General features: G+C 46.5%; 1 protein-coding gene across 1 annotated transcript in view; it reads right to left on the reverse strand.

Annotated features, from left to right (window-relative positions):
• LOC148439555 (inter-alpha-trypsin inhibitor-like) overlaps positions 1-20,308 on the reverse strand; it is a 130,249-nt gene that overhangs the window by 37,704 nt on the left and 72,237 nt on the right. The window contains exons 5-6 of the mRNA XM_088464594.1: positions 13,712-13,768; positions 7,323-7,401 (exon numbers count right to left, since the gene is read on the reverse strand). Of these exons, the coding sequence (XP_088320720.1) occupies positions 7,323-7,401; positions 13,712-13,768 (136 nt within the window). The remainder of the gene's footprint in view (positions 1-7,322; positions 7,402-13,711; positions 13,769-20,308) is intronic.

Genomic DNA, 20,308 nt, shown 5'->3' on the forward strand with positions numbered 1-20,308 from the left:
GCAGGCATATTAGGGGTTAGGGTCACAGTCAGGTCTGATGCAGGAATATTAGGGGTTAGGGTCACAGTCAGGAGTGATGCAGGAATATTAGGGGTTAGGGTCACAGTCAGGACTGATGCAGGAATATTAGGGGTTAGGGTCACAGTCAGGAGTGATGCAGGAATATTAGGGGTTAGGGTCACAGTCAGGACTGATGCAGGAATATTAGGGGTTAGGGTCAGAGGACTGATGCAGTAATATTAGGGGTTAGGGTCACAGTCAGGACTGATGCAGGAATATTAGGGGTTAGGGTCACTGTCAGGGTTGGTTCTGGTATATTCGGGTTAGGGTCACAGTCAGGACTGATGCAGGAATATTAGGGGTTAGGGTCACAGTCAGGGTTGGTTCTGGTATATTCGGGTTAGGGTCACAGTCAGGGTTGGTTCTGGTATATTCGGGTTAGGGTCACAGTCAGGGTTGGTTCTGGTATATTCGGGTTAGGGTCACAGTCAGGTCTGATGCAGGAATATTAGGGGTTAGGGTCACAGTCAGGGTTGGTTCTGGTATATTCGGGTTAGGGTCACAGTCAGGGTTGGTTCTGGTATATTCGGGTTAGGGTCACAGTCAGGTCTGATGCAGGAATATTAGGGGTTAGGGTCACAGTCAGGACTGATGCAGGAATATTAGGGGTTAGGGTCAGAGGACTGATGCAGGAATATTAGGGGTTAGGGTCACAGTCAGGACTGATGCAGGAATATTAGGGGTTAGGGTCACTGTCAGGGTTGGTTCTGGTATATTCGGGTTAGGGTCACAGTCAGGACTGATGCAGGAATATTAGGGGTTAGGGTCACAGTCAGGGTTGGTTCTGGTATATTCGGGTTAGGGTCACAGTCAGGGTTGGTTCTGGTATATTCGGGTTAGGGTCACAGTCAGGGTTGGTTCTGGTATATTCGGGTTAGGGTCACAGTCAGGTCTGATGCAGGAATATTAGGGGTTAGGGTCACAGTCAGGGTTGGGGTCACAGTCAGGGTTGGTTCTGGTATATTTGGGTTAGGGTCACAGTCAGGTCTGATGCAGGAATATTAGGGGTTAGGGTCACAATCAGGACTGATGCAGGAATATTAGGGGTTAGGGTTAGAGGACTGATGCAGGAATATTAGGGGTTAGGGTCACAGTCAGGACTGATGCAGGATATTAGGGGTTAGGGTCACTGTCAGGGTTGGTTCTGGTATATTCGGGTTAGGGTCACAGTCAGGACTGATGCAGGAATATTAGGGGTTAGGGTCACAGTCAGGGTTGGTTCTGGTATATTCGGGTTAGGGTCACAGTCAGGGTTGGTTCTGGTATATTCGGGTTAGGGTCACAGTCAGGGTTGGTTCTGGTATATTCGGGTTAGGGTCACAGTCAGGTCTGATGCAGGAATATTAGGGGTTAGGGTCACAGTCAGGGTTGGTTCTGGTATATTCGGGTTAGGGTCACAGTCAGGGTTGGTTCTGGTATATTCGGGTTAGGGTCACAGTCAGGTCTGATGCAGGAATATTAGGGGTTAGGGTCACAGTCAGGGTTGGTTCTGGTATATTCGGGTTAGGGTCACAGTCAGGGTTGGTTCTGGTATATTCGGGTTAGGGTCACAGTCAGGTCTGATGCAGGAACATTAGGGGTTAGGGTCACAGTCAAGACTTATGCAGGAATATTAGGGGTTAGGGTCACAGGACTGATGCAGGAATATTAGGGGTTAGGGCCACAGTCAGGTCTGATGCAGGAATATTAGGGGTTAGGGTGACAGTCAGGTCTGATGCAGGAATATTAGGGGTTAGGGTCACAGTCAGGACTGATGCAGGAATATTAGGGGTTAGGGTGACAGTCAGGTCTGATGCAGGAATATTAGGGGTTAGGGTCACAGTCAGGACTGATGCAGGAATATTAGGGGTTAGGGTCACAGTTAGGACTGATGCAGGAATATTAGGGGTTAGGGTCACACTCAGGAGTGATGCAGGAATATTAGGGGTTAGGGTCACACTCAGGAGTGATGCAGGAATATTAGGGGTTAGGGTCACAGTCAGGGTTGGTTCTGGTATATTCGGGTTAGGGTCACAGTCAGGTCTGATGCAGGAATATTAGGGGTTAGGGTCACAGTCAGGGTTGGTTCTGGTATATTCGGGTTAGGGTCACAGTCAGGTCTGATGCAGGAATATTAGGGGTTAGGTCACAGTCAGGGTTGGTTCTGGTATATTCGGGTTAGGGTCACAGTCAGGAGTGATGCAGGAATATTAGGGGTTAGGGTCACAGTCAGGACTAATGCAGGAATATTAGGGGTTAGGGTCAGTCAGGACTGATGCAGGAATATTAGGGGTTAGGGTCAGTCAGGACTGACGCAGGAATATTAGGGGTTAGCGTCACAGTCAGGACTGATGCAGGAATATTAGGGGTTAGGGTCACAGTCAGGTCTGATGCAGGAATATTAGGGGTTAGGTCACAGTCAGGGTTGGTTCTGGTATATTCGGGTTAGGGTCACAGTCAGGAGTGATGCAGGAATATTAGGGGTTAGGGTCACAGTCAGGACTAATGCAGGAATATTAGGGGTTAGGGTCAGTCAGGACTGATGCAGGAATATTAGGGGTTAGGGTCAGTCAGGACTGACGCAGGAATATTAGGGGTTAGGGTCACAGTCAGGACTGATGCAGGAATATTAGGGGTTAGGGTCACACTCAGGAGTGATGCAGGAATATTAGGGGTTAGGGTCACAGTCAGGGTTGGTTCTGGTATATTCGGGTTAGGGTCACAGTCAGGACTGATGCAGGAATATTAGGGGTTAGGGTCACAGTCAGGACTGATGCAGGAATATTAGGGGTTAGGGTCACAGTCGGGGTTGGATCTGGTATATTCGGGTTAGGGTCACAGTCAGGTCTGATGCAGGAATATTAGGGGTTAGGGTCACAGTCAGGGTTGGTTCTGGTATATTCGGGTTAGGGTCACAGTCAGGTCTGATGCAGGAAAATTAAGGGTTAGGGTCACAGTCAGGACTGATGCAGGAATATTAGGGGTTAGGGTCACAGTCAGGACTGATGCAGGAAAATTAAGGGTTAGGGTCACAGTCAGCTCTGATGCAGGAACATTAGGGGTTAGGGTCACAGTAAGGTCTGATGCAGGAATATTAGGGGTTAGGGTCACAGTTAGGACTGATGCAGGAATATTAGGGGTTAGGGTCACAGTCAGGTCTGATGCAGGAATATTAGGGGTTAGGGTCACAGTCAGGACTGATGCAGGAATATTAGGGGTTAGGGTCACAGTCAGGACTGATGCAGGAATATTAGGGGTTAGGGTCACAGTCAGGAGTGATGCAGGAATATTAGGGGTTAGGGTCACAGTCAGGAGTGATGCAGGAATATTAGGGGTTAGGGTCACAGTCAGGACTGATGCAGGAATATTAGGGGTTAGGGTCAGAGGACTGATGCAGGAATATTAGGGGTTAGGGTCACAGTCAGGAGTGATGCAGGAATATTAGGGGTTAGGGTCACAGTCAGGACTGATGCAGGAATATTAGGGGTTAGGGTCAGAGGACTGATGCAGGAATATTAGGGGTTAGGGTCACCGTCAGGACTGATGCAGGAATATTAGGGGTTAGGGTCACTGTCAGGGTTGGTTCTGGTATATTCGGGTTAGGGTCACAGTCAGGACTGATGCAGGAATATTAGGGGTTAGGGTCACAGTCAGGGTTGGTTCTGGTATATTCGGGTTAGGGTCACAGTCAGGGTTGGTTCTGGTATATTCGGGTTAGGGTCACAGTCAGGGTTGGTTCTGGTATATTCGGGTTAGGGTCACAGTCAGGTCTGATGCAGGAATATTAGGGGTTAGGGTCACAGTCAGGGTTGGTTCTGGTATATTCGGGTTAGGGTCACAGACAGGGTTGGTTCTGGTATATTCGGGTTAGGGTCACAGTCAGGTCTGATGCAGGAATATTAGGGGTTAGGGTCACAGTCAGGACTGATGCAGGAATATTAGGGGTTAGGGTCAGAGGACTGATGCAGGAATATTAGGGGTTAGGGTCACAGTCAGGACTGATGCAGGAATATTAGGGGTTAGGGTCACTGTCAGGGTTGGTTCTGGTATATTCGGGTTAGGGTCACAGTCAGGACTGATGCAGGAATATTAGGGGTTAGGGTCACAGTCAGGGTTGGTTCTGGTATATTCGGGTTAGGGTCACAGTCAGGGTTGGTTCTGGTATATTCGGGTTAGGGTCACAGTCAGGGTTGGTTCTGGTATATTCGGGTTAGGGTCACAGTCAGGTCTGATGCAGGAATATTAGGGGTTAGGGTCACAGTCAGGGTTGGTTCTGGTATATTCGGGTTAGGGTCACAGTCAGGGTTGGTTCTGGTATATTCGGGTTAGGGTCACAGTCAGGACTGATGCAGGAATATTAGGGGTTAGGGTCACAGTCAGGACTGATGCAGGAATATTAGGGGTTAGGGTCACAGTCGGGGTTGGATCTGGTATATTCGGGTTAGGGTCACAGTCAGGTCTGATGCAGGAATATTAGGGGTTAGGGTCACAGTCAGGGTTGGTTCTGGTATATTCGGGTTAGGGTCACAGTCAGGTCTGATGCAGGAAAATTAAGGGTTAGGGTCACAGTCAGGACTGATGCAGGAATATTAGGGGTTAGGGTCACAGTCAGGACTGATGCAGGAAAATTAAGGGTTAGGGTCACAGTCAGCTCTGATGCAGGAACATTAGGGGTTAGGGTCACAGTAAGGTCTGATGCAGGAATATTAGGGGTTAGGGTCACAGTTAGGACTGATGCAGGAATATTAGGGGTTAGGGTCACAGTCAGGTCTGATGCAGGAATATTAGGGGTTAGGGTCACAGTCAGGACTGATGCAGGAATATTAGGGGTTAGGGTCACAGTCAGGAGTGATGCAGGAATATTAGGGGTTAGGGTCACAGTCAGGAGTGATGCAGGAATATTAGGGGTTAGGGTCACAGTCAGGTCTGATGCAGGAATATTAGGGGTTAGGGTCACAGTCAGGAGTGATGCAGGAATATTAGGGGTTAGGGTCACAGTCAGGACTGATGCAGGAATATTAGGGGTTAGGGTCACAGTCAGGAGTGATGCAGGAATATTAGGGGTTAGGGTCACAGTCAGGACTGATGCAGGAATATTAGGGGTTAGGGTCAGAGGACTGATGCAGTAATATTAGGGGTTAGGGTCACAGTCAGGACTGATGCAGGAATATTAGGGGTTAGGGTCACTGTCAGGGTTGGTTCTGGTATATTCGGGTTAGGGTCACAGTCAGGACTGATGCAGGAATATTAGGGGTTAGGGTCACAGTCAGGGTTGGTTCTGGTATATTCGGGTTAGGGTCACAGTCAGGGTTGGTTCTGGTATATTCGGGTTAGGGTCACAGTCAGGGTTGGTTCTGGTATATTCGGGTTAGGGTCACAGTCAGGTCTGATGCAGGAATATTAGGGGTTAGGGTCACAGTCAGGGTTGGTTCTGGTATATTCGGGTTAGGGTCACAGTCAGGGTTGGTTCTGGTATATTCGGGTTAGGGTCACAGTCAGGTCTGATGCAGGAATATTAGGGGTTAGGGTCACAGTCAGGACTGATGCAGGAATATTAGGGGTTAGGGTCAGAGGACTGATGCAGGAATATTAGGGGTTAGGGTCACAGTCAGGACTGATGCAGGAATATTAGGGGTTAGGGTCACTGTCAGGGTTGGTTCTGGTATATTCGGGTTAGGGTCACAGTCAGGACTGATGCAGGAATATTAGGGGTTAGGGTCACAGTCAGGGTTGGTTCTGGTATATTCGGGTTAGGGTCACAGTCAGGGTTGGTTCTGGTATATTCGGGTTAGGGTCACAGTCAGGGTTGGTTCTGGTATATTCGGGTTAGGGTCACAGTCAGGTCTGATGCAGGAATATTAGGGGTTAGGGTCACAGTCAGGGTTGGTTCTGGTATATTCGGGTTAGGGTCACAGTCAGGGTTGGTTCTGGTATATTTGGGTTAGGGTCACAGTCAGGTCTGATGCAGGAATATTAGGGGTTAGGGTCACAATCAGGACTGATGCAGGAATATTAGGGGTTAGGGTTAGAGGACTGATGCAGGAATATTAGGGGTTAGGGTCACAGTCAGGACTGATGCAGGAATATTAGGGGTTAGGGTCACTGTCAGGGTTGGTTCTGGTATATTCGGGTTAGGGTCACAGTCAGGACTGATGCAGGAATATTAGGGGTTAGGGTCACAGTCAGGGTTGGTTCTGGTATATTCGGGTTAGGGTCACAGTTAGGGTTGGTTCTGGTATATTCGGGTTAGGGTCACAGTCAGGGTTGGTTCTGGTATATTCGGGTTAGGGTCACAGTCAGGTCTGATGCAGGAATATTAGGGGTTAGGGTCACAGTCAGGGTTGGTTCTGGTATATTCGGGTTAGGGTCACAGTCAGGGTTGGTTCTGGTATATTCGGGTTAGGGTCACAGTCAGGTCTGATGCAGGAATATTAGGGGTTAGGGTCACAGTCAGGGTTGGTTCTGGTATATTCGGGTTAGGGTCACAGTCAGGGTTGGTTCTGGTATATTCGGGTTAGGGTCACAGTCAGGTCTGATGCAGGAATATTAGGGGTTAGGGTCACAGTCAGGGTTGGTTCTGGTATATTCGGGTTAGGGTCACAGTCAGGGTTGGTTCTGGTATATTCGGGTTAGGGTCACAGTCAGGTCTGATGCAGGAATATTAGGGGTTAGGGTCACAGTCAGGGTTGGTTCTGGTATATTCGGGTTAGGGTCACAGTCAGGGTTGGTTCTGGTATATTCGGGTTAGGGTCACAGTCAGGTCTGATGCAGGAATATTAGGGGTTAGGGTCACAGTCAGGGTTGGTTCTGGTATATTCGGGTTAGGGTCACAGTCAGGGTTGGTTCTGGTATATTCGGGTTAGGGTCACAGTCAGGTCTGATGCAGGAATATTAGGGGTTAGGGTCACAGTCAGGGTTGGTTCTGGTATATTCGGGTTAGGGTCACAGTCAGGGTTGGTTCTGGTATATTCGGGTTAGGGTCACAGTCAGGTCTGATGCAGGAATATTAGGGGTTAGGGTCACAGTCAGGGTTGGTTCTGGTATATTCGGGTTAGGGTCACAGTCAGGGTTGGTTCTGGTATATTCGGGTTAGGGTTAGTATACAGCATGGATTGTACATACCGTGTATCGTGGGATATATATGAGAACACTGACAGCTGCTGTACAATGATTATACTCAGAGATCCTTATTAGAAAGTAACTTTACGTTTTCTAGCAGCGTTTAGAATATGAAAGGAAACATTTGGTTGCTCTGGGAAACATCTTTTCTCTTAGTTACTTACCTCTGCACTAGGTACATTCCCAGGGTAATGAGGAAAGCTGCTCCAAATACACATCCGAAAACAATCCCAATGATCAGACCTAGGTGTACAGATAGGAGGAGAGAAGGGGTAACGTGGGGTAAGTAAGATTGTACGTCCTCAGGTCTAGTGTCTATAGAGGCTCATCCACTAACATGGCCGATCTGTCGCTATCCGCAGATTGAGCAGTATGTTCCGGCGATGATAGATGTAAATAACGACCAGTGGGAGTTGCGCATCGCTGGAAGTTTTTGACATTAAGCTGCCCGATTTGTGCCCGATTAACAAATGACAGAACGTCGACGATGTCATTATAGTTCAATCGCTCTGTTTAATCGGGTAGTGGATGTGCGCCTAGAGCAAAGAAGCCTTAATTTAAACCATTTGCCCATTAGAGGATGATGTTACATAGGTGCCTTGTTGTAAATGTACTGTACAGACAGGATAAATGGTCTTTATATGAAATATCTGCTTGTTTAACGTTGTAGTTATTAATCAATTATCTTAGGTATATGCAGGGTTGCCTACCTTTAACATTCTCTTCCCGGGAGAAGCCCGGGTAAGAGATGCAGCAGGGGGGTGACGGGGGCGGGGCTTGACGATTTGCGTCATTAAGCCACGCCCCATCGCGGTAAAATTGCCGCGATTGGGCACAATTTACATAGGGGGCGGGGCCAAATGCTGTGATTCATGCAGAATCACAGCTAGAGCCCCGCCCCCTTCACGGAGACCCGCGATTGCCGCGAGTATTCTCCTAATTCTGCCCACTTCACTAGGAAGTGGGCAGAATGCGGGAGAAATGCCTACCCTTCCGGGGGTGCGGGGGGTTACCCGAAAAATCGGGAGCCTCCCGCGAAAACCGGGAGGGTAGGCATGTATGGGTATATGGTGCACATAGGATACTAAGAACGTGTAACCCTAAGGGTCTGATTGGATGAAACTATTCTGGGGCTGTAACAGATGTAACACTCAGGGTAACGTAATGACCTACGCTGTGTGTTATACACTTATCTGTCATACTGATGATGCTGGAGGTTACGCTGTGTGTTATACACTTATCTGTCATACTGATGATGCTGGAGGTTACGCTGTGTGTTATACACTTATCTGTCATACTGATGATGCTGGAGGTTACGCTGTGTGTGTTATACACTTATCTGTCATACTGATGATGCTGGAGGTTACGCTGTGTGTGTTATACACTTATCTGTCATACTGATGATGCTGGAGGTTACGCTGTGTGTTATACACTTATCTGTCATACTGATGATGCTGGAGGTTACGCTGTGTGTTATACACTTATCTGTCATACTGATGATGCTGGAGGTTACGCTGTGTGTTATACACTTATCTGTCATACTGATGATGCTGGAGGTTACGCTGTGTGTTATACACTTATCTGTCATACTGATGATGCTGGAGGTTACGCTGTGTGTTATACACTTATCTGTCATACTGATGATGCTGGAGGTTACGCTGTGTGTTATACACTTATCTGTCATACTGATGATGCTGGAGGTTACGCTGTGTGTTATACACTTATCTGTCATACTGATGATGCTGGAGGTTACGCTGTGTGTTATACACTTATCTGTCATACTGATGATGCTGGAGGTTACGCTGTGTGTTATACACTTATCTGTCATACTGATGATGCTGGAGGTTACGCTGTGTGTTATACACTTATCTGTCATACTGATGATGCTGGAGGTTACACTGTGTGTGTTATACACTTATCTGTCATACTGATGATGCTGGAGGTTATACTGTGTGTTATACACTTATCTGTCATACTGATGATGCTGGAGGTTACGCTGTGTGTTATACACTTATCTGTCATACTGATGATGCTGGAGGTTACACTGTGTGTGTTATACACTTATCTGTCATACTGATGATGCTGGAGGTTACACTGTGTGTGTTATACACTTATCTGTCATACTGATGATGCTGGAGGTTACACTGTGTGTGTTATACACTTATCTGTCATACTGATGATGCTGGAGGTTACGCTGTGTGTGTTATACACTTATCTGTCATACTGATGATGCTGGAGGTTACGCTGTGTGTTATACACTTATCTGTCATACTGATGATGCTGGAGGTTACGCTGTGTGTTATACACTTATCTGTCATACTGATGATGCTGGAGGTTACGCTGTGTGTTATACACTTATCTGTCATACTGATGATGCTGGAGGTTACGCTGTGTGTTATACACTTATCTGTCATACTGATGATGCTGGAGGTTACGCTGTGTGTGTTATACACTTATCTGTCATACTGATGATGCTGGAGGTTACGCTGTGTGTTATACACTTATCTGTCATACTGATGATGCTGGAGGTTACGCTGTGTGTTATACACTTATCTGTCATACTGATGATGCTGGAGGTTACGCTGTGTGTGTTATACACTTATCTGTCATACTGATGATGCTGGAGGTTACGCTGTGTGTGTTATACACTTATCTGTCATACTGATGATGCTGGAGGTTACGCTGTGTGTGTTATACACTTATCTGTCATACTGATGATGCTGGAGGTTATTCTGTGTGTGTTATACACTTATCTGTCATACTGATGATGCTGGAGGTTACGCTGTGTGTTATACACTTATCTGTCATACTGATGATGCTGGAGGTTACGCTGTGTGTTATACACTTATCTGTCATACTGATGATGCTGGAGGTTACGCTGTGTGTGTTATACACTTATCTGTCATACTGATGATGCTGGAGGTTACGCTGTGTGTGTTATACACTTATCTGTCATACTGATGATGCTGGAGGTTACGCTGTGTGTGTTATACACTTATCTGTCATACTGATGATGCTGGAGGTTATTCTGTGTGTGTTATACACTTATCTGTCATACTGATGATGCTGGAGGTTACGCTGTGTGTGTTATACACTTATCTGTCATACTGATGATGCTGGAGGTTACGCTGTGTGTTATACACTTATCTGTCATACTGATGATGCTGGAGGTTACGCTGTGTGTGTTATACACTTATCTGTCATACTGATGATGCTGGAGGTTACGCTGTGTGTTATACACTTATCTGTCATACTGATGATGCTGGAGGTTACGCTGTGTGTGTTATACACTTATCTGTCATACTGATGATGCTGGAGGTTACGCTGTGTGTGTTATACACTTATCTGTCATACTGATGATGCTGGAGGTTACGCTGTGTGTTATACACTTATCTGTCATACTGATGATGCTGGAGGTTATTCTGTGTGTTATACACTTATCTGTCATACTGATGATGCTGGAGGTTACGCTGTGTGTGTTATACACTTATCTGTCATACTGATGATGCTGGAGGTTACGCTGTGTGTTATACACTTATCTGTCATACTGATGATGCTGGAGGTTACGCTGTGTGTGTTATACACTTATCTGTCATACTGATGATGCTGGAGGTTACGCTGTGTGTGTTATACACTTATCTGTCATACTGATGATGCTGGAGGTTACGCTGTGTGTTATACACTTATCTGTCATACTGATGATGCTGGAGGTTATTCTGTGTGTTATACACTTATCTGTCATACTGATGATGCTGGAGGTTATTCTGTGTGTTATACACTTATCTGTCATACTGATGATGCTGGAGGTTACGCTGTGTGTTATACACTTATCTGTCATACTGATGATGCTGGAGGTTACGCTGTGTGTTATACACTTATCTGTCATACTGATGATGCTGGAGGTTACGCTGTGTGTGTTATACACTTATCTGTCATACTGATGATGCTGGAGGTTACGCTGTGTGTGTTATACACTTATCTGTCATACTGATGATGCTGGAGGTTACGCTGTGTGTGTTATACACTTATCTGTCATACTGATGATGCTGGAGGTTATTCTGTGTGTGTTATACACTTATCTGTCATACTGATGATGCTGGAGGTTACGCTGTGTGTGTGTATGTGGCTATGGGGGCAGTGTGTGTGTGTATGTGGCTATGGGGGCAGTGTGTGTGTGTGAGGCTATGGGGGCAGTGTGTGTATATGAGGCTATGGGGGCAGAGTGTGTTTGTGCGGCAATGGGGGCAGTATGTGTGTGAGGCTATGGGGGCTGTGTGTGTGTGAGGCTATGGGGGCAGTGTGTGTGTATGTGGCTATGGGGGCAGTGTGTGTGTATGTGGATATGGGCAGTGTGTATGTGCGTCTTTGGGGACAGTGTGTGTGTGAGGACATGGGGGCAGTGTGTGTATATGAGGCTATGGGGCAGAGTGTGTTTGTGAGGCTATGGGGGCAGTGTGTGTGTGAGGCTATGGGGGCTGTGTGTGTGTGAGGCTATGGGGGCAGTGTGTGTATGAGGCTATGCGGGCAATGTGTGTGTGTGTGTGTGTGTGTGTGTGTGTGTGAGGCTATGGGGCCAGTGTGTGTGAGTCTATGTGGCAGTGAGTGTGTGAGGCTATGGGGGGCAGTGTGTGTATATGAGGCTATGGGTGTAGTGAGTGTGTGTGAGGCTATGGGGACCTTGTGTGTGTGACTATGGGTGGCTGTATGTGTGTGCGGCTATGGGGGTCTTTTGTGTTTGCAGCTATGGGGGTCTTGTGTGTGTGCTGCTATGGGGGCAGTGTGTTTGTGAGGCAATTGGGGCAGTGTGTGTGTGAGGCTATGGGGGCAGTGTGTGTATATGAGGCTATGGGGGCAGAGTGTGTTTGTGCGGCAATGGGGGCAGTGTGTGTGTGAGGCTATGGGGGCAGTGTGTGTATATGAGGCTATGGGGGCAGAGTGTGTTTGTGCGGCAATGGGGGCAGTGTGTGTATGAGGCTATGGGGGCAGTGTGTGTATATGAGGCTATGGGGGCAGAGTGTGTTTGTGCGGCAATGGGGGCAGTGTGTGTGTGAGGCTATGGGGGCAGTGTGTGTATATGAGGCTATGGGGGCAGAGTGTGTTTGTGCGGCAATGGGGGCAGTGTGTGTGTGAGGCTATGGGGGCAGTGTGTGTATATGAGGCTATGGGGGCAGAGTGTGTTTGTGCGGCAATGGGGGCAGTGTGTGTGTGAGGCTATGGGGGCAGTGTGTGTATATGAGGCTATGGGGGCAGAGTGTGTTTGTGCGGCAATGGGGGCAGTGTGTGTGTGAGGCTATGGGGGCCTTTTGTGTGTGACTATGGGTGGCTGTATGTTTGTGTGGCTATGGGGGGTCTTGTGTGTGTGCAGCTATGGGGGTCTTGTGTGTGCTGCTATGGGGGCAGTATGTGTGTGAGGCTATGGGGGCTGTGTGTGTGTGAGGCTATGCGGGCATTGAGTGTGTGTGAGGCTATGGGGATCTTGTGTGTGTGTGTGGCTATGGGTGGCTGTATTTGTGTGCGGCTATGGGGATCCTGTGTGTGTGCTGCTATGGGGGCAGTGTGTTTGTGTGGCAATGGGGGCCGTGTGTGTGTAAAATTGTATGCAGTTGAGGGAGTGGGGCCTGGAACAGATATCTTGCTTAGGACCCTATGAGGTCTACATCCGCCTCTGGATCATCCACTAGGACAGTGTTAGCCAACCTGGTACACTTTAAAGGCTCCCCTTTAACCTTTATAAGGGCAGAACATGGGGAAACTGTGATGAAGATGTAGATATGTTCTGCTAGCATGATGGGGGTTAATGAAAAATGTAAAATTGACCTAATTTGAAAGATACATTCTTTTATTTATACTCTACTAGCTGATGTACTCGGCATTGCCTGGGTTTAGTCTTCAAGTTATTAAGTTAGGCATCCCAGACTAATTGCCACCTGTCTGTGAAGTCTTCATCCAAATCCATCCAGTGAAAGGCCCAGACACAGGCTTCCTGGGTCAAAGTTCTGCCCAGTGTACACCAACCGGAGGTCCGACCAGAACCTCAACCCCCTAGTATGTGTTCTGGGATCCAATGTTACCACTCTGTGAAGTTTTCATCCAAGGAAGGTTCAGAACAGGCTCTCCGGGTCAAAGTTCTGCCCAGCGTACACCAACAGGTAGTCTGACCGGGACCCTTAGCACCTTAAAACCTGGCCAGGATCCAACTGGACCACCTTGCTTTGGTTTTGTTCCAAATGGTGCAGGGTTGTGCAAATGCATAACCGGTATAAGATACTATAATTATGGGCACACCCCTTCCAGCAACTAGCCACACCCCTTAGTGGGCCTCTATGATTGCATTTTCCTGTGTCCATGCCCCATTCTGACACTGGTCCCAATTGTACATTTCTCCAGACACAACCATTGCAACTTTATTATAAGTGTAGATTATATACATCTAAAGGTCACTATTATTGGCCATAATTCAATGTAAGTGCATTTTATAGTGATTCTGTACTAGATTGTGTACCTGGTATCACAGCTATTCTAAGAGTGAAGGAACAATAATGACAATTGTTACCTGCATCGTTCTGTGAATCTGAGGGTTCCTCAGACTGAGTCGAGACACCAGACTTTCCTGCAAGGAAGACATACGACAAGATTATTATCCAGATGAACAAAGAACCTTTCATTCTGTTGTATGAAATCTCATCACCAGCATTAGAGTTTTCACTTCTCAGGGCCCTTCTAGTGTGGGAAAAACTGTCTATTGAAAGTAATATTTGGTTCTCATAAAAGCATTATGGCTATTCTCTCACACAGATAAAAAGTAAGTAGCAATAATGACATTGGCCTGTAATAACCATTTTTAGACCTCTGACCCTCCCACCAGTGTTAGTGATGTCATTTCCAGAAAGTTCCAGCATAACACACAGTCTCAAAACATACTCATTACATACCTCATGGTGACATCACAGACACTCCTGATAATCACCCAATAACATCATCACAGTATAACACACATCTACAGTCTCCAAACATACTCATCACAGACCTCATGGTGACATCATAGACACTCCTGATCACCCAATAATATCACAGCATTATCCACATCTACAGTCTCCAAACATACTCATCACAGACCTCATGGTGACATCACAGACACTCCTGATAATCACGCTATAACATCACAGGATAACACACATCTAAAGTCTCCAAATATAGTCATCACAGACCTCATGGTGACATCACAGACACTCCTGATAATCACGCTATAACATCACAGCATAACACACATCTACAGTCTCCAAATATACTCATCACAGACCTCATGGTGACATCATAGACACTCCTGATAATCACCTAATAATATCAAAGCATAACATACATCCACAGTCTCCAAACATACTCATCACAGACCTCATGGTGACATTCCAGACATTCCTGATACTCACCCAATAACATCACAGCATTATCCACATCTACAGTCTCCAAACATACTCATTGTCACGGCCAGGGTTTCTCGGCATGGTAGTCACCGGGTATTACCTGTGAGGTCGTTATGGCACGGGGTCTCTGGCAGCGGTGCTCGTGTTTGGCAAGGGGCATTGGCTGCGCGTGGTTCTGTGCGGGCACATTGTCACTAGGCCTGGTGAGGTCTGGCGGTGTTTCCATTCCATTGGCATGGGCGCCACTATCTTGCCTGCAGCCATGTAATTCCAGCTGTCCAATCCTGGTGGGTCATGTGCTCATTCCAGCCAGTCACAGAGCGGCACTGAGTATTTAGGAAGGTCCAGAGCCTTCCTTCCCTTGCCAGTGCAACGTATTTCTCAGCTGCAGCTGAGAGAGAGTACCTGTGTCTTACCTGCCTGCTTGTAAATGCTACTAGCCTGAACCTTGCCTGCTCCGACCTGCTGGACTTACCCTTCATATACCTTCTCACCTGCCTGAGTTCCTGAACCTACTGTTTCCCTGCACCTTGCCTCCCTTCACTCCCAGCTGGACTTCACTACCTATGCCTGCATTTGTTACAGCTCATCATACCTGCATTCTGTTACAGCTCACCATGTCTGCATTCAGTTACAGCTCTTCATACCTGCATTCTGTTATAGCTCTCCATACTTGTATACTGGACTATTCCTGCCTGTCACTATCTGGACATTCTTCCATTAACCCCCACTACAGTTATCCAGTGCACTTTAGTGCTATACCTGGACTTTTTTAATTTGCCATTCCCATGTCTTCTAAGCCACTTATTAAAAACTCCACTTTTTCATTTAAGTCTGCTTCTGTGTCTGCTCCTATCACCACCCCGGGTCCACAACAAAATCAGAACCTCACACTCATCACAGACCTCATGATGACATTTTTATACACTCCTGATAATCACGCAATAACATCACAGCATAACACACATCTAAAGTCTCCAAATATACTCATCACAGACCTCATGGTGACATCATAGACACTCCTGATAATCACCTAATAATATCAAAGCATAACATACATCCACAGTCTCCAAACATACTCATCACAGACCTCATGGTGACATCATAGACACTCCAGATAATCCCCCAATAACATCACAGCATAACACACATCTACAGTCTCAAAACATACTCATCACAGACGTCATGGTGACATCACATACACTCCTGATAATCACCCAATAACATCACAGCATAACACACATCTACAGTTTCCAAACATACTCATCACAGACGTCATGGTGACATTCCAGACAGTCCTGATACTCACCCAATAACATCACAGCATAACACACATCTACAATCTCCAAACATACTCATCACAGACCTCATGGTGACATTCCAGACACTCCTGATACTCACTCGATAACATCACAGCATAACACACATCTACAGTCTCAAAACATACTCATCATAGACGTCATGGTGACATCACATACACTCCTGATTCTCACCCAATAACATCACAGCATTATCCACATCTACAGTCTCCAAACATACTCATCACATATCTCATGGTGACATCACAGACACTCTTGATAATCACCCAATAACATCACAGCATAACACACATCTACAGTTTCCAAACATACTCAACACAGACCTCATGGTGACAACACAGACACGCTTGATAATCACCCAATAACATCACAGCAATACCCACATCTACAATCTCCAAACATACTCACCTTCTGCTAGTGTTCAGCTAGCACCTCCAAGCAAGTTCGATGGCAACCCCAAGTTATGCAGAGAGTTTCTGAACCAATGTGAAATTAATTTCGAGCTTCAACCTGCCAACTTCCCGACAGCCAGAACCCAAGTGGCCTACATTATCTCTCTGCTCTCTGGTCAAGCACTGGATTGGGCCTCACCCCTCTGGGAAAAATCGGATCCTTTACTCTCCAACTATCCTGAATTTGTTGCCACATTTTGCAGAATTTTCGATGAGCCAGGAAGAACCACTTCTGCCTCAACTGATATTCTACCTCTCCGTCAGGGTAGCAAGACTGTCGGGGAATATGTCATCCAATTCTGAACCCTTGCATCTGAGTTCAACTGGAATGAGGATGCTCTCACTGCTGCCTTCTGGAGTTGTCTCTCAGAAAGACTCAAAGATGATCTGGCCTCCTGTGATCTTCCACCCAAGCTGGGTGATGTGATCTCTCTTTGCAACAAAGTGGACTTCCGTCATAGAGAGCGTGCTCTGGAAAGAAGCCAAATTGATCACGGTAGACCACGTCCGGTTACTCATGTAACTTCTCCCGTGGGCGAAGAACCCATGCAGGTCAACTGCTTGTCGACCGAGGAACAGCAGAAAAGGCAGAAAGAGAATCTTTATATGTATTGTGGATCGTCCCAACATTTAGTTAGATCCTGTCCCATTCATCTGGGAAATGCCCCCTCCTAACTTATGACAGAGAGGTTAAGTTAGGAGTTGCCGTTGAATCATCTAGGAAGTCAGATTCCACCATCTGGGCTCAGTTGAAGCTTCCACGAGGTTCTAGAGCAACTCTAGCTCTTTTGAATTCCGGATCTGCAGAGAATTTCGTGACTATGGACTTTATCCGAGAACATCGGATTCCCGTTGAAGCTTTACCTCGAGTCATCACTCTAACCACCTTCGATGGTAGTCGCATCACCAGTGGTACCATTGCTCATCGCACCAAACCACTTAAACTTACCATCGGGGTTCTCCATTCTGAGGAGTAGTCCTTCCTAGTGATTCCCAAAGCCTCTCACTCTCTAGTTCTTGGACTACCCTGGCTACAGAGACATCCTCCCCAAATTGACTGGTCAACTATGCAGATCATCTCCTGGAGTTCTGATTGTTTCAAGAATTGCCTCCATCAGGTTGTACCTGGTCGATCCTCTGATCTACAGCTTCCGGCAGGTCTGTCAGTAAACAGAACGCTGATGTCTTACCTCCCCATCATAACTGGGATTGTGTTATAGACCTGATCCCAGGGAAGAACCCTCCCAGAGGTTGAACATATCCTCTATCTCTTCCAGAGACTCAAGCCATGTCAGAGTACATTGAGGAAAATTTGAGTAAAGGTTTCATTCGACCTTCCATGTCTCCAGCCATGGCAGGATTTTTCTTCGTCAAAAAGAAAGATGGTGGGTTGTGCCCATGCATTGACTACCGAGGTCTCAATGACATAACCATTAAAAATTGCTATCCTCTTCCCCTCATAACTGAATTGTTCGACAGGGTCAAAGGAGCCACAGTTTTCACCAAACTCGACTTAAGAGAGGCCTTACAATTTAATTCATATTCACCCTGGAGACGAATGGTAAACAGCCTTCAACACCAGGGATGGGCATTACGAGTATCTCGTTATGTCCTTCGTCCTCTGCAATGCCCCAGCTGTTTTTCAATTCTTCATCAACAAAATTTTCTGAGATCTTCTGTACAAGAGTGTGGTTGTCTACTTGGACGATATCTTTATTTTCTCTCAGGATCTAGAGAGCCATTGGAATGAAGTTAAAGATGTCCTTTCTAGGTTAGGCTCCAACCAACTCTTCTTCAATCTGGAGAAGTGTCTTTTTGAAGTATCAAGCATACCATTTCTGGAATACATCATCTCTGGAACTGATCTTCAAATGGATCCTGCTAAACTCCAAGCCGTCCTTGATTGGTCTCTCCCGACAACTCTGAAAGCCATACAGCAGTTCTTAGGCTTCGCCAACTATTACCGCAAGTTTGTGAAGGGTTTTTCAACATTGTTAGCACCCATCTCAGCCCTCACCTGCAAGACTGCAGACCCAACCAAATGGCCTGTCAAAGCTACTTCCACATTTCAACTCCTCAAACAAGCATTCATCTCCACTCCAATCTTGAAACAACCAGATTTAGCTTGATCATTCATTCTGGAGGTAGATGGTGTTGGTGCCATCCCTGTCTCAACAATTTGAAGATGAAAAGCTTCATCCCTGTGGTTTTTTCCCTGAAAATTCTTGCCCGCAGAGAGGAACAATGCTATAGGTGACCAAGAACTGCTTGCTATAAAATTGGCACTTGAGGGGTGGCGTTACCTCTTAGAGGGGGCTCAATATCCAATCACCATCTACACCAATCATAAAAATCTGTTATATCTGAAATCTGCAAATTGTCTGAATCCTCAACAAGCTAGATGGGCAATGCTCTTTTCAAGATTCAACTTTAAGCTCTCCTATCATCCTGGATCCCAAAATAGCAAGTCTGACGCTCTTTCCCGTTCCATGGAGGGTGGTCTTGAGTCTCCCACATAACAATCTTATCCGATCTTGGACCCAACTACTTTTTTCACTACTAATGTGACCCCGAATCCACCTGTTGGGAAAACATTTGTTGCTCCTCATCTCCGCAAGAAGTTACTACAGTGGGCTCATGCTTCTCAGTTCTCTGGTCACTTGGGAATGGACAAGACTCTTGAATGCATCCAGCAGTCCTATTGGTGGCCCTCAATGAAAGGGGATGTAAGGTCTTATGTATCGTCATGTGTCAAGTGTGCCCAGCACAAGGTACCCCAACAGGCTCCACTCAGACAGCTCCAACCACTAGCTATTCCGTTAACACCATGGACCCACTTGTCAATGGACTTCATCTCTGATCTTCCTCCATCTCGAGGTCATAATACCATTTGGGTTATAGTGGACAGATTTTCCAAAATGACCCATTTCATGCCCCTAACCGGATTACCATCTGCACCGTTACTCGCTCAAACTTTCATTAAGGAGATCTTTAGATTACATGGCCTACCCCAAGAAATCATTTTGGATAGGTGGGTGCAGTTCATGGCAAAGTTCTGAAGGTCACTTTGTTCGGCCCTATGGGTGGAGCTGAAGTTTTCCACTGCATACCATCCTTAAACCAACAGGCAAACCGAGAGGGTTAACCAGGATCTAGAGCAGTTCCTTCGCACCTTCATTTCCTCCTCTCAAGATGACTGGATTGAACTTCTTCCTTGGGCTGAGTTTGCCCACAACAATCACTACCATACCACCACTAAGTCAACTCCTTTCCTCACGGTCTTTGGTCATCATCTACGAGTTCCAGAATTCACTCTGCTCCCAGTCTTGGATGTGCCGGTGGCCAAGTTATCTCTCCAGAAGTTCTCTGACATCTGGAAGAAAGTCTATTCTGCTATGACCCAAGCCTCGGCTCGATACAAAATATTTGCAGAGACAAGTGGGCCCAAATCTTCAAACTGGAGATATGGTCTGGCTCTCCACTCGTAATCTCAGACTTTGAGTTCCTTCCATGAAGTTGGCTCCATGCTTCATCGGCACATTTCCTATAATGCCAAGTGCTTAACCCCGTTGCCTACCAATTCAAATTACTTTCCTTAGTATACCTAATTCCTGCAAACAAAAAGTATGGTGGTCGCTCACATCAACTTAATGACATTGCACAGGTGCTTGTGTACAGGGTGAGCTACAGAAAAAAAAGGGATTTTCCCTCCAGCACTGCAGCAAAATCAACAAAAATACTTGTGTGATGCCCTGGGGATAGTCCTTGGCTGGATTCTTTTGGGGTTCCCTGCATTTAGGACGTGAAACCCATAATGTTAGGGACGCTGGTATAGAGGAGCCTTGACGTTGGCCCAGCGCTTATTCATATATTTGCAAATGCATGTAAACCAATACCTCTGAATTTCTATTATCATGTAGGATTCAAGTATTTTTGTTGATTTTGCTGCAGTGTGCTG

Source organism: Taudactylus pleione, unplaced genomic scaffold (genome assembly GCF_031769625.1).
Source record: "Taudactylus pleione unplaced genomic scaffold, aTauple2 ptg001711l, whole genome shotgun sequence".
Lineage (NCBI taxonomy): Eukaryota > Metazoa > Chordata > Amphibia > Anura > Myobatrachidae > Taudactylus > Taudactylus pleione.